We start from the raw sequence: 13,308 nt of genomic DNA on the forward strand, positions 1-13,308 counted from the left end.
GCCGTAGAGGTAATCAGCTGGTCGCAGGAGCAAGCTCCTGCGACTAGCGATTAGAATGGGGCTGAAAACGGGAGCGCGCACCCGGCGTTTTTCTTGCAGGGGCACACTCCCATCATTGGCAATATGGTCGCCAGCGACCATATTTCCTGCAATCATAGCCCATATCGCTGCCGCGTGTACACAGCTTAAGTTAAGAATTGGCACACAACCAATATAAAAGTGTGTATTTCTCCTTTTCTTTTAATTTAGAAAAATGGATACATCTATGCACTAGATAAGTGCAGAATTTATATAGTAGATTGCCGTATTGAATATTTTTAACAGGTACTTGTCTAGTTTCGTGCGTCTGAGTCCCCTTGCGGGGCTCGCTTCGCTCGCCCACGCTGCGGGCTCGGTGGCTTGCTACGCTCGCCACGCTATCTAAAATCAACTCCATGCCAACATGGATAGTGGGGGTATGAACTATCCATGTTGGCATGGAGTTAAGTTAGTTTATTTTAGATAGTTGTGGCGAGCGGAGAAGCCAGAAGTAGCATGCTGGCGCCATGAAACTACACAAGTACCTTTTAACATAAAAGTACATCTATATTGATACATTATCTATATAGATTCATAGTGATTTATTATCCATATATTAAATAACTATTATTATGAATTTATCTGAATCTCTTTGAATCCAATGGTTCTAAAAATACATGCGCCGTCTTAACAACTATCAATTTCTAGCACCTGCACCACTTAAAAACTAGCTTTAAGGCACCCGTGATGTATTGATGCATACAATGCATGGGGGGGGGGGATCCAGGCATATAAAAAAAACATACAATCAGTGGCTGCCCATTCATTTGTATGGGTTTTCTTGTATCACCCCGCCTGCAGCTCCGCGGGAGTTACATGTGATAAATCGCATGTAATAAAAGTTTCTTACAGAGCAAAATCGTATGTGAGCCTCCCAGGAGGCTGCCTTAGGGACACAATTGTGTCCATTATAAACTACTGTGTGCGGCACGGCTTTTTGCCGTAGGGGTTTCGCCGCCCGGCAGGAGCCGGAGCGTGTGAAATAGCCCTTAGTATAAGTTGGCCTAGTGTATGGAGGCCATTAGTTCCACTTTAAGTATAACAAGATTATCTTAATATACATATTACATGGATAATTCCTTATACCACTATGACAATCAATGCGTTTTGGAGCATCTGCGCTCCTTCCTCAGACAATCCAGAGGAAGGAGCGCAGACAATCCAAAATGCATTGATTTATGGACCTTAATAATTCCTAATTCAGCACTTGGCACTTTTATTCAGCACTTTATTTTGACTTCACCAGGCACTTTCCAGCGACCAGCACCTGAATACCTTGGATTCTTCACCTTAAATAAGCCTTCGAATGTTTCTAAGCTGGGACCCAGCTTATATAGCAAAGCCCACAGCAGCGACGATATATGGTGAAAGAACTTGCTTTAGTATCAAGGATCAGATGTACATGTATGCTGTGTTCGTGGCATGATATGTATGTTATGTTAATTTTTTTCTTCCAATAAATTAATGGTTAATTTTCTAGGTTCAGAAAAAAGGAAAAGAATAGACCTTGGCGCAATCAATTAGCAGCTGTTCAGATGGGGATGTGTGGCTCCCCAATTATACACGTAATTTGAGAATAAAGAAAGTAGAACAGCGCTGATGTTATACTGATGTATAGAACAATAACACGGCTAGGTATAACAAAAATTTATTAAATACAATTTTAAATTCCATAGCATGCGTAATTCATAAAATGAGCCTTAAATTCATAAACAATTAACTGCTGATATACTGCACCTCCACAAGAGTATTTAAGGTGGAGAAAGGGCCATGTGGGAGTCCGGTCAAATACCCAGCTGGGGGATAGAGTCCAGGCAGATTTTGTGTCCGTATTCAAACAAACTTGATGATGTTTTTATGCAAGAAGTCCACAAGATGGCAATTAGTGGAAGCCATTCCTCGCCGAGTAGGAATAAACGGTACCTGGAAGTCTTCATCAGGAGCAGAAACTCTATCCCCCAGCTGGATATTTGACCAGACTCCCATGTGGTCCTATCTCCACCTTTAAACACTCTTGTGGAGGTGCAGTATATCAGCAATTAATTGTTTATGAATTTAAGGCTCATTTTATGAATTATGCATGCTATGGAATTTTAAATTGTATTATTTAATACATTTTTGTTATACTTATTGTTCTATACATCAGTATAACATCAGCACTTTTCTAAGTTCATTCTTGTGTTATGAACATCTAGCGTGGTAAGCTGTCCCTATTGTGTATACTTTTTTTCTTCAGTTGTCCCAATGGGGGTTAGGCGTTATCCCCACTTACACACTAAGGCTGCAACATTCCCACGTTTCATTGCGCAGTTTATCTGTCAATCATCTTATATTCTCAATGATTGACAATCTGATGCCTTTTGGGGATGGCAACTATCTCCTTTTCTCCAAACGGAGGCATATTTATACTGAATCCTGAAAATGTATACATTAAAGTTAGAAGGTTAAGCACCAAATAGAGTAGAAGCATAACTAAGGACCCAAACTTTATCAAAAGATTTAAAAATGTGACGCATTATAGCCGTAATATATTCCATTTTATACAAATGTCATATATGCGTCCCAACTGCCTGTAAAGGAGACAGTATAGAGTTATTTCCATCGGCTGCTATTTAGCAAGTTATGGCGGAGATAACATCCCATAGCAATTTCTCTTGGTGCCTAGACAGTATAGAGAGTTTCAAGGGGAGGAAGAAAACTTGAGTACAGGGGGAATCTTCAAATCAAATAGGTGCAAGGTTAAAGTGATAAAAGAGATCAAAATAAATGCACAAACATTAGACAATCGCTCACTGGTTAATTAGTAGAGGTTTAACTGCGTTTGGCCTGTGGCGTGTAAGTCATACATTTCTACATACTTTTCTTTAAACCCTAACAACTGGAGTACTTTGTAGCTTCATAAATCAGACATACTGTAGCCTGCCAGGTGTTGGTTGCATGACAAAGAAAACATTTGTAAGTGGTCTATCAGGGTGAATAATGTATGGCTTTTGGTTTGCCATATTAAACCAAATATATTTATAATTAGTTGTACCGTTACACAGCTTCTAAATTTTTTCTTTCTTTTAAAGGTTAGAGAAACGTAAAACAGAAGACGACGCAATGTTTAACAGAACCAGGGCAGATCCTACACAGTAGGTGTCAGCATCATTAAACTTTCACTTTTATAGCAAATGCATGCGCTATTCAGCCGACAGACAGTTGCCCGACGGCCACCAGCTATTCTCCCTCGTGGGGGTCCATGACCCCTACGAGGGAGAATAGAATAGGTGGTGAGCGTAGCGAGCCTGCAAGGGGCTTTGTTGCGCTCATCATGCTGTTTGAGTCTGAGCAGTCGGGCTGACCGTCAGGATCCCGACTGTCAGTACCCTATACCACACCCCTATGCAGCAAGCTGGTGGAGGCATGTCATGTTCTGAGCAAAGTTTTCTGCTGGGAAAACTTGGGTCCTGGCATTTACATGGATGTTATTTTGACACAAAGCAACATACATAACATTGTTGCAGTCTGACAGTCCGCCTTAGGCTTGGGCCACACAAAGCGGCGCAGTGAATCCTGTTTAGCAGGACCCGCTTGGATGGAAAGAACCTGCACACAGGCTCCCACACATTTGAAGTGGGGTCGCAGCCACCGGGACCCACCGCAGCATGCTACGGTTGAACCTGACTGCGCTATTAAACGATTTCAGGCTGGGCCACACAATTTACCCTGAAATCTAGTCGGCAGTGGCCGGATCCCGTTCTGCAGGATACGGCCCCATCGCTGTGTGTGACCTCACACAGCCTCCTTGCAGACAACCGTGTCCTGTTGACTGTGTGTGGCCAAAGCCTTAAATTGTATGCAATCATGAACCCTCTCGCCTCACTTATGCCATTTCCTTCCCACTGTCAACAATGGCACCAAACCTTGCTATTCAGCCTGAAATGCTTATTTAATAATTATCACAGCAATTTGCAGCAAGGTAGAATACAAATGTAATACAGGTTGAGTATCCCGTATCCAAAATGCTCGGGACCAGGAGAATTTTGGATAACGGATTATTCCGTATTTTGGAATATTTTAATATTTCAATTATGTATTTTGAAGTATCTTGCATGTATGCTGTATAAACACATAAAATACACACAAATATATTTTATTACCACATAAAATACACACAAATATATTTTATTTGTTCAAAAAACAAGGTTTCGAAACATGGAACAAAAATTGTGTACTATCTCAGATATTGAATTTGAATGCCAAGCAATCATTTTCTTGCACATATATAGTGCCAGTTTCATATCATGTCACCAGTAGTGCTGTTACAAATGTCCCCAGTGAGTTTTTAGCAAAAAAATATTTTTTTTTCACTTTCTGGAATGTATGGTTTTCGGAATAATTCGGATAACGGATACTCGGATACGGGATACTCAACCTGTACAACATGTTGCGCTATAAGTCTCCTTTTCTCTTATTCTGCTCATATGGTTTCTGTTTATTGACTTTGTAAGGCGATGAGGTCCCCTTGTGGTGGAATATAAATAAAGGATATTTGTGATAATAACCATTGTCTCCATTTGCTAAACTTTTCTACTGCAATCTTCCCGTTTCCACCCAGCTGTACTCAGCAGAGAGTGGAGATGTGATTGAGTAGTGTAGGACTCAGCATTGCCCCTAAATCCGAATGCCTGACTCAAAAGCAAGCACAGTGCAAGAAACCACCTTATATTCATCTGTGCAGCAGCCCCAAGAGTGGAAGCTAAGCAGGGTTATTCTGGTTCACTTGCAAAGGCAAATGTACTCTCTAATGGACAAAACCATATGCACTGCAGGTGGGGCTGACGTAACATGTGCAGAGATAGTTAGATTTGGGTTGGGTTTGTACTTCAAACTGATACCTATATTGCAGAGTAAAAAGCGAGCAGCCCAAATCTAACTGTCTATGCACATGTTACATGAGCACCACCGGCAGTGCACATGGTTTTGTCCATTAGAGCAGGGATGGGGAACCTTTGGCCCACCAGTTGTTGTTGAACTACACATGCCAGTATGCCCTGCTACAGTTTTGCTATTTGGCCATGCTAAAACTGTTGCAAAGCATGCTGGGATGTGTAGTTCAACAACAGCTGGAGGACCAGAGGTTTCCCATCCCTGCATTAGAGAGTGCATTTGCCTTTGCGAGTGAACCAGAATAACCCCCCATGTGTATGCTCCATGCGGACACCCACATGGTTTCGTCCATTAGAGAATTTGCCTTTGCGAGTGAACCAGATTAACCCCCGTGTGTATGTTCTGTGCGAACACCCTTCTCTCCGGCAGCAATGTAGACACTGGCTTTGTGCATAGCCTACTGCACATACCTCTGGAAACATTGTATCCAAGCCTTGTTCCTGGGGACATATCTACTGGGCGTGTACAAATCATAGATAAAATGGCCACTGTGCCATATTCCTGGTGATTACTGTACGTGTGCAGTGCCAACTGTCTGCAGGACGCCAGATGGGTAAGCATAATTATATGGGTACTGGATGGGCTATGCTTGGCCCTTGTGCACCCATTATAAATGTACGGTACTTGTATATTTTGGAGGCGCCCATCGCATCGCATACCATAACGTATGCGATGCAACGCGATATCGTGCCATAGTGTACGATGGCATCAATTTTCAAATTGTATGCCATTGTATATGGCATACAATGCGATGCGATTAAACATTGTATAAGCACCCTAATGGGTGCTTATACAATGTTAAGCACCCTAATGGGAGCTTACAATGTTAAATGCACCCCCACGCCGCCCCCCCACTATAAACGTGAACCCGAAGCGTGGCGAGCGGCGAAGGTACGCGTCCTACGACCTTTTCATACCCCCACTATCCACGTCGGCGTGGAGTTGAGAATAGAAAGTGTGGCGAGCGCACCGAGCCCGAAGCGTGGCGAGCCCCGCGAGGGGACGCGGATATCTGCGTTCCCTGGCGGGCTTCACAGGTGTCCGCGTGGCGAGCCACGCGAGGGGACGCAGACGCCTGTGAAGCCCGCCAGGGGACGCGGATACCTGTGAAGGTATCCGCGTCCCCTCGCGGGGCTCGCCACGCTTCGCGCTCGCCACACTTTCTATTCTCAACTCCACACCGACGTGGATAGTGGGGGTATGAAAAGGTCGTAGGACGCGTACCGCTGCGCTCGCCACGCTTCGGGTTCACGTTTATAGTGGGGGGGGTGGAGTGGGTTTGCATTTAACATTGTAAGCACCCATTAGGGTGCTTATACGATTTTTCATCGTATAGGGGGCAAAAATCGCATTGCATGCCATCGGGTACATGGCATGCGATGCGTTCATCGAACGATGCTGAAATCGGGCGCCGCCAAAATACACAAGTACCAAATGTACACGACCAAAGACACCCACCATATAAATATCCCTGTGCAGCGTGATTACTTAATTTTTAATTCAGTAAGAAATTAATCTGCGAATGATAGAAAGTCTGGATTTTTGTAATATTGCCACAACCCACATAATAGAAGTATATCCTTTTTTTTCTTTTTTCGACAACCAAATGAAAATTAGAAAGCTATTAGCAACACTATCAAAATATACAGATTTTATTGTGGTATATTGCAGGAAGCAATATATCTATACACGTGTGGAAAAAGTTTCTGTAAAATAGGAATTACAACTGTACAGATATTGAAGAAATCAGCAAGAAGCAGGTCAACGTTGAAAAGAGTGGTCGGTACAATAAAAAAGGTCTTGCACACATCTATTTAACAATAGTACTCAGAACATAATTTAACTTAACATAACTTTAAACATAATATTTTTTTATCCATAGATTTCCAACCAGGGCTGCGGAGTCAGATACCGGGCAGAGTCAGGCAGTAGAAAATGTACAGCTCAGATGTCTGTTTCAAAATATAAACTTATAACATTATATAAAGATCAGCGATGGCATTAAATCATGTGCAGGAGTGTCGGCAGTGGTACAGGGGGATAGGCCAAGGGTGTGCACATGTATTTTTATTTTTTTGCATGCAGTGTAAATACTGTATGATTTTAAGTGCGGCTTGACCATATATGCCTTATCTATTTTTATTAGGCGTAGTCAGATGTGTATCCATAACAACTTTACATTCTGCATACAAAAATGGATGTTACATTTCTTATGCCAGTACAGCCACAGTCGCACACAGAACATGGCCATGCCGCATTCCATTTTTAATCACTGTTTGTGCGTCCTATTCACATTGTTTTGCTAATAAGACACATTTTAATAGGAAAACATATAAAATGATGCCAAGAACTACAGTCAGTCACTAGAAAGACTGTTTAATGTGCAAGGAGGCTAGACATTTTTGTACTACAGAAATGTAGTCCCTTACAGTGCATCGGATAAGTAGTCACAGCGCTTCACATTTTACAAACTTTGATGTCACAGCCTTATTCCAAAATGGAATAAATTCATTTTTTCCCCTTAAAAGTTCATAAGCATTAACTGCCTTTGGCATGAAGCTTAAAATTGAGCTCAGGTGCATCCCGTTTCCACTGACCATCCTTGAGATGTTCCTGCAGCTTAATTGGAGTCCACCTGTGGTAAATTCAGTTAATTGGATGTGATTTGTAAAGGCATACACCTGTCTGTATATGGTCCCACACTTGACAGTGCATGTAAGAGCACAAACCAAGCATGAAGTCAAAGAAATTGAAATTGTCAGGATTGTTTCAAGGCATAAAGCAGCCCATACACGCTTCTATTTAGGGCGTGCTTTCCATGCTGTACTAGCACGGATCACATTGCATTGCATGTGCATGCAATGCGATGCAATATGATGAAACCGAAGTACATACTTTTTGTACTGTGTGATGAGGTGCCGCGGGAGCGCGCACCTCAAAGCACACATCGGGACAGCACGCTTAGCAGCGTGTATGGGCAGCTTAAGTCTGGGGAAGGGTACAAAAAAAAAGTATCCGCTGCTTTGAAGGTCCCAAAGAGCACAGTGGCCTCCATCATCTATACATGGAAGAAGTTCGGAACCACCAGGTCTCTACCCATACCTCTCAACATGATCCTCTCCATGAGGGACAGAATGCGCTTTTCCTGGACTTCCCTCTTAATGTATGGATTGCCATCACCTGTTTCACACAAGTTTATTGAGTTTATAAGAAAGGTGCTTCAACACAGGTAATGGCAATCATAAATTAAGGGAGAAGTCCAGAAACAGAGCAATGTGTCCCTTCCTGGAGAAGGTCATGTTGGGAGGTATGTCTTCCAAAAACTGGCTGACCATCTGAACTGAGTGATTGGGGGAGGTTGGCCCTAGTCAGGGAGGTGACCAAGAACCCGATGGTAATTCAGTCAGAGTAACAGCATTCCTCTGTGGAGCGAGAACATTCCAGAAGGACAGCTATCTCTGTAGCAAGCCACCAATAAGGCCTGTATGGTTGAAAGGCCAGACGGAAGCCCTGCCTAAGTAAAAAAAGCACATGGCAGCCCACCTGGAGTTCGCCAAATTGCACCTGAAGGACTCTCAGACCATGAGAAACAAAATTCTCTTGTCTGATGAGTCAGATTAAAAGCTTCAGTGTAAATGCCAGGCTTAATTTTTGGAGGAAACCAGGCTCGGCTTATCACCAGGTCAATACCATCTCTAAAGAAGCATGGTGGGGGCAGCATCATGCTGTGGGGATGTTTTTCAGCGGCAGGAACTGGGAGACTAGTGAGGATAGAGGGAAAGATGAATGCAGCAACGTACAGAGATATCCTGGATGAAAATCTGCTCCAGAGCACTCAACCTCAGACTGGGGTGATGGTTAATCTCTCAGCAGGACAACGACACTAAGCACACAGCCAAGTTATCAAAAGGAGTGGCTTCAGGACAACTCTGAATGTCCTTGAGTGGCCCAGCAAGAGCCCAGACTTGAATCCGATTAAATGTCTCTGGAGAGATATGGAAGTGGCTGTGCACCAACGCTTCCCATCCAACCTGATGGAGCTTGAGAGGTGACTGCAAAGAGGAATGGGAGAAACTGCCCAAAAATAGGCGTCAAGCTTGTATCATCATAAACTTGAGGCTGTAATTGCTGCCAAAGGTGCATCAACAAAGTATTGAGCAAAGCTGGGAATACTTATGTACATGTGATTTCTTGATTTTTTACAAATGTATTAATAAAACAAACTAACTGTCTCACGTTGTTATTCTGGGGTATTGCGTGTAGAATTATTAGGGATAAAAATTTATTTATTCCATTTCGGAATAAGGCTGAAACATAACAAAATGTGGGAAAAAGTGGAGCGCTGTGAACTTTCCTGATGCACTGTATAGTATACATTTGCGGTTCATAAAAAAAAAAAAAGTCTAAATAAGTGAGCAGTAAAATAGAGTGAAAGGTTTGGTGTACCAACTCCCCAGCCCTGTTTCCAACACTTTCTCACAGGCAAGGTTGCATATACAATTAAGTTCTCCAGAATATAAAAATATTTCCTCTTTCTTAAAAATGTATACCCATTACCTGTATGCACTGGAAGATGCTATTTATTGGCTCAGTCAATATTTGTGAGACTGGCACTTTTAATTTCACTTTATGCATTTAGCCTTGGAGAGGGTGCTGGCTACTCGTAAATGGATATCCTGTGTTTCCACGAGTATAAAGCAAACAAATATGGCCTCCTCCATTGAGTATATGCAATAGGAACACCTTTAGACAAACACCATAAAACGCATTTAATCTACGGTCATTTTTTTTTTTTTTTTTTACTGCTGCTACAGCAAGAATGTGTAAATTAAAAACACAAGTGAAACACATTGAAGAAGTTTATGTTTGCAAACAAAAGAACAGAGTAAATAACCAAAAGCGATCTGTTAAGAAATTATTTTCTTTATATATATGAATAAAGGGCGATAAACGGGCTTGAATAAAAATTAAACAATTTAAACAACAATGACACTTTGTTACAAACGCACACACACACAGTCGCCTACTCAGCTTTAAAACAGGTCAGGTTGTAGATCTTGCCCTAGCTCACAACCGCAGCATTCATATCAGCACTTTATAAAACAGGTTTATCCAGCTTTTTGGCTGCTGGCAGATTCGCAAACGTCTCACTTTATAATTTTTTTTCAATTTGCTGCAAGGTTTTAGTTTTTTGTTTTCTTAACTTCTGCACAAAAGGACTCTGTATTTCATCCGCAGTCTTCTCTGGTCTTCAGTAACCCAGGTCTGGGGTGGGTGTCATGATGGAAAGGAGTACAGCTTAGAAAGCAGGCAACATAATACATGGGCTGAATTCTGTGCCAGTTCCTCTACCGCCTGTGACTCGTACAAAAGGGAAAAGCTCTTTATTTTATTTCCCAGCGTTAAATTCCAAGACTCTAACTTGATAGAATTTTTTCCCCAAAAAATCTTTCCATAGATATGTACATGAATTCTGAACTTACGTTAAATGTAAGCATGCATCACACATCATCCTAAAAAAAGAAAGGAAAGAACACAGGAAGCCGGCTAAAGGGCATGGGCGACACTACAACTGTCCTTTCCCTTCTTCATCATCACTGTTGCCAATGCTGCTGTCTGTGGATGCGGCATCATCAGCGGCAAGTTTTGCCTCGGTGCTACCTGCTGGCTGGTCGTGGCTGACTGTGCTCTGTGCAGGCTCAGTGTTATTGTCCGGTTTGCACTCAGTCTGCCCATTATTTACTGGTGGCTTTACTGGGGGCTCGGAGCCATCACTGCTCACATCCGCTGCCTTCTTCTGCTCATCAGTCTGCAGGAAGGTCTCCCACCCTTTAAGACGCTCTTCCCTTTCTCGGGATGTTTCTTCAATCTGTTAGAAGAAGCATTAATTAGGGTTAATAATAATAATAATAAAGGCTAAATATTCTTGCATACATCCAGTTGCTCATTCAATTAGCGCTGTGGGATGCACATCTATATTGCTAAAACAGTTACAGTTCACCTTAAGCATTGTGACAAGTGTGGACATGAGTTGTTGACTAAAAGATTTGTCACTTAAAAAAAGAAAAAAAAAAAGAAACTGGGAATATAATTGGACTCTTTGCAGCCAACTAATGGGTTGCAGCCAACTAATCTTCAGGTTCTTCCTTTTCTTGGAAAACATCAGTTTCTGACTTTTCTTAAATCGGAATCTACGTGGATTGGCGGAATTGCCACCAATCCACGCACTTATGTCGGAAACAGGGCCAAATTCAACAGATTTTGGCCCGTTACTGACCATCTCAATCAGACTTAAAAAAAAAAAAAAAAGAAGTCGGATTGAGAAGATGAGGCAGGGAGGATGGCACCAGGTGAGTAGCGTTGGTGGTGCTGCTCACCTGGTCCTGGCACTGACTGGTGTCCCCATAGCCAGGCGCATCTCTCTCGGCAGCGCTCTCTGCTGGCCGGCGGTGAATGTGGCTCCCACCAGCAGCTCCGTGTGATTTCACACACAGGGAGCTGCTGACAGCTGCAGCAGGTTGGGACACAGGAACGGCAGTCGAATTTGGCCACTCACTGAATAGGGATTGCCGGATCCATTCTGACAAATGGATTTGAATATAGACCTTTGTGCAGTGATGGCTAACCTTGACACTTCAGCTGTTGTTGAACGACACATCCCAGCATGCCTTGCTAGAGTATTACTATTTGGCCATGCTAAAACGGATGCAGGGCATGCTGGGATGTGTAGTTCAACAACAGCTGGAGTGTCAAGGTTAGCCATCACTGCCTTAGTGGACACAAAGGCACGGGGCTACACACACAAGCAAACATCACCCACCAGACAAACCGTGGTAATGTTGGTACCTCTACAGACAGAATTTATTTCTCTTATTTCAAAATTAATATTTCAGGCTGAGGAAATTCATATGAGATCCCACATTAATCTTATTTCACAATCCTATGCAGCCTGCATTTATCTTAGATAGCAGAACCCAGTACTAATAATAAGGTTTTGTATAGCATAAAGGACATCATTAGTAGGTCATTATGAGTGAGCATGTGCATAATTAATGATGACATGGCACAATAGACCTAACAGCTTCAATAAGTGTATAAAGCAGAGCTGTAAATCTGCTTTCTACATGACAGCAAGTCATGAATGATAATGGAAGTGTTCACATTTAATTTTCTGCTTTATGATGGAAAGAAATCATTCTGTTTACTTGTGAATACGAAAGAGGAGAACACGAAATACAAATACAGGTTGAGTATCCGGTATCCAGATATCAGTTATCCGAATTATTCCAAAAACCGTGTTTTTTTGGAATAGTTCGAATTTTTTTTTCTTCCCACCATAACCCCCACCCGACCCTTTTTTTATACTTACCTAGTCCCCCGGCATCCATGGCAGGCCTTCAGCTTCATCTCCGGCATCTCCAGCGGTCCCAGGAGTGCATTGCGTGAGTTCCCAGGTGCGCCGATGACATCACCGGCGCACCTGGGAACTCGCGCTATGCACTCCTGGGACCGCTGGAGACGCTGGAGATGAAGCTGAAGGCCTGCCATGGATGCCGAGGGACCATTGAGGGACCCACCAGGGGACAGGTAAGTATGTAAAAAAAATTTAAAAAAATCCAAAAACTGGAAAAAATCCCTTATTCGGAATGCTCGTGGTCCCGAGCATTTCAGATAAGGGATACCCAACCTCTATAGGAAATATAATTGTAAGGGTATTGAAGGACTTCGCAAGAAGCCAATGTTAAATAAACAATAAAACCTCAATATACCGCCAAATCAATTAGCCTTGATGTATCAAGCAGGGGAGACTGGAAAAGTGGTCCATTGAGAAACCAATAAACTTCTAGCTTTACCGGTATAGAAAAGACTTGATAAATGCTGCCTCAAAGCCGACTGGTTGCTAGGGTCCACTTCTACACTGCTAGAGGCATCAGTCCCGTAGTTACGCAAGCATAGCTAGAGCACTTGTGCCAAGAGGACATTCTTATTCTACATGCAGACTAAAAATATATGGTATTGTAGTTTGCTAAAATAATTTTTTTTTCAAATGTTCAGAAAACGGAAAATAATGTATGCATAATATCTATTAAAAAAAAGAAAACCTATAGAAATGAAATCTAAGGACCTTGAAAATCTAAGGTCCCAAGCATGTTACAGATGTCACAATACCAAATCAACAATGGAGAGACAAATCATTCACTTTATCCATGTCTCTTCTCACTGAGATCTGTCAGAGGAAACTAGCAAATATATGGAGCAGCCCAACCCGTCTGTGCGCATTCCATTCCTTTAACCTTA

General features: G+C 42.4%; 1 protein-coding gene across 1 annotated transcript in view; it reads right to left on the bottom strand.

Moving 5' to 3' along the window:
- Positions 1-6,646: 6,646 nt before the first annotated feature.
- HTATSF1 (HIV-1 Tat specific factor 1) overlaps positions 6,647-13,308 on the bottom strand; it is a 27,199-nt gene continuing 20,537 nt past the window's right edge. The window contains 1 exon segment of the mRNA XM_083160743.1: positions 6,647-10,879. Within this exon segment, the coding sequence (XP_083016869.1) occupies positions 10,577-10,879 (303 nt within the window). The 3' untranslated portion in view covers positions 6,647-10,576.

This window comes from Crinia signifera, chromosome 9 (assembly GCF_055691185.1).
Source record: "Crinia signifera chromosome 9, ASM5569118v1, whole genome shotgun sequence".
Taxonomy (NCBI): Eukaryota; Metazoa; Chordata; class Amphibia; order Anura; family Myobatrachidae; genus Crinia; species Crinia signifera.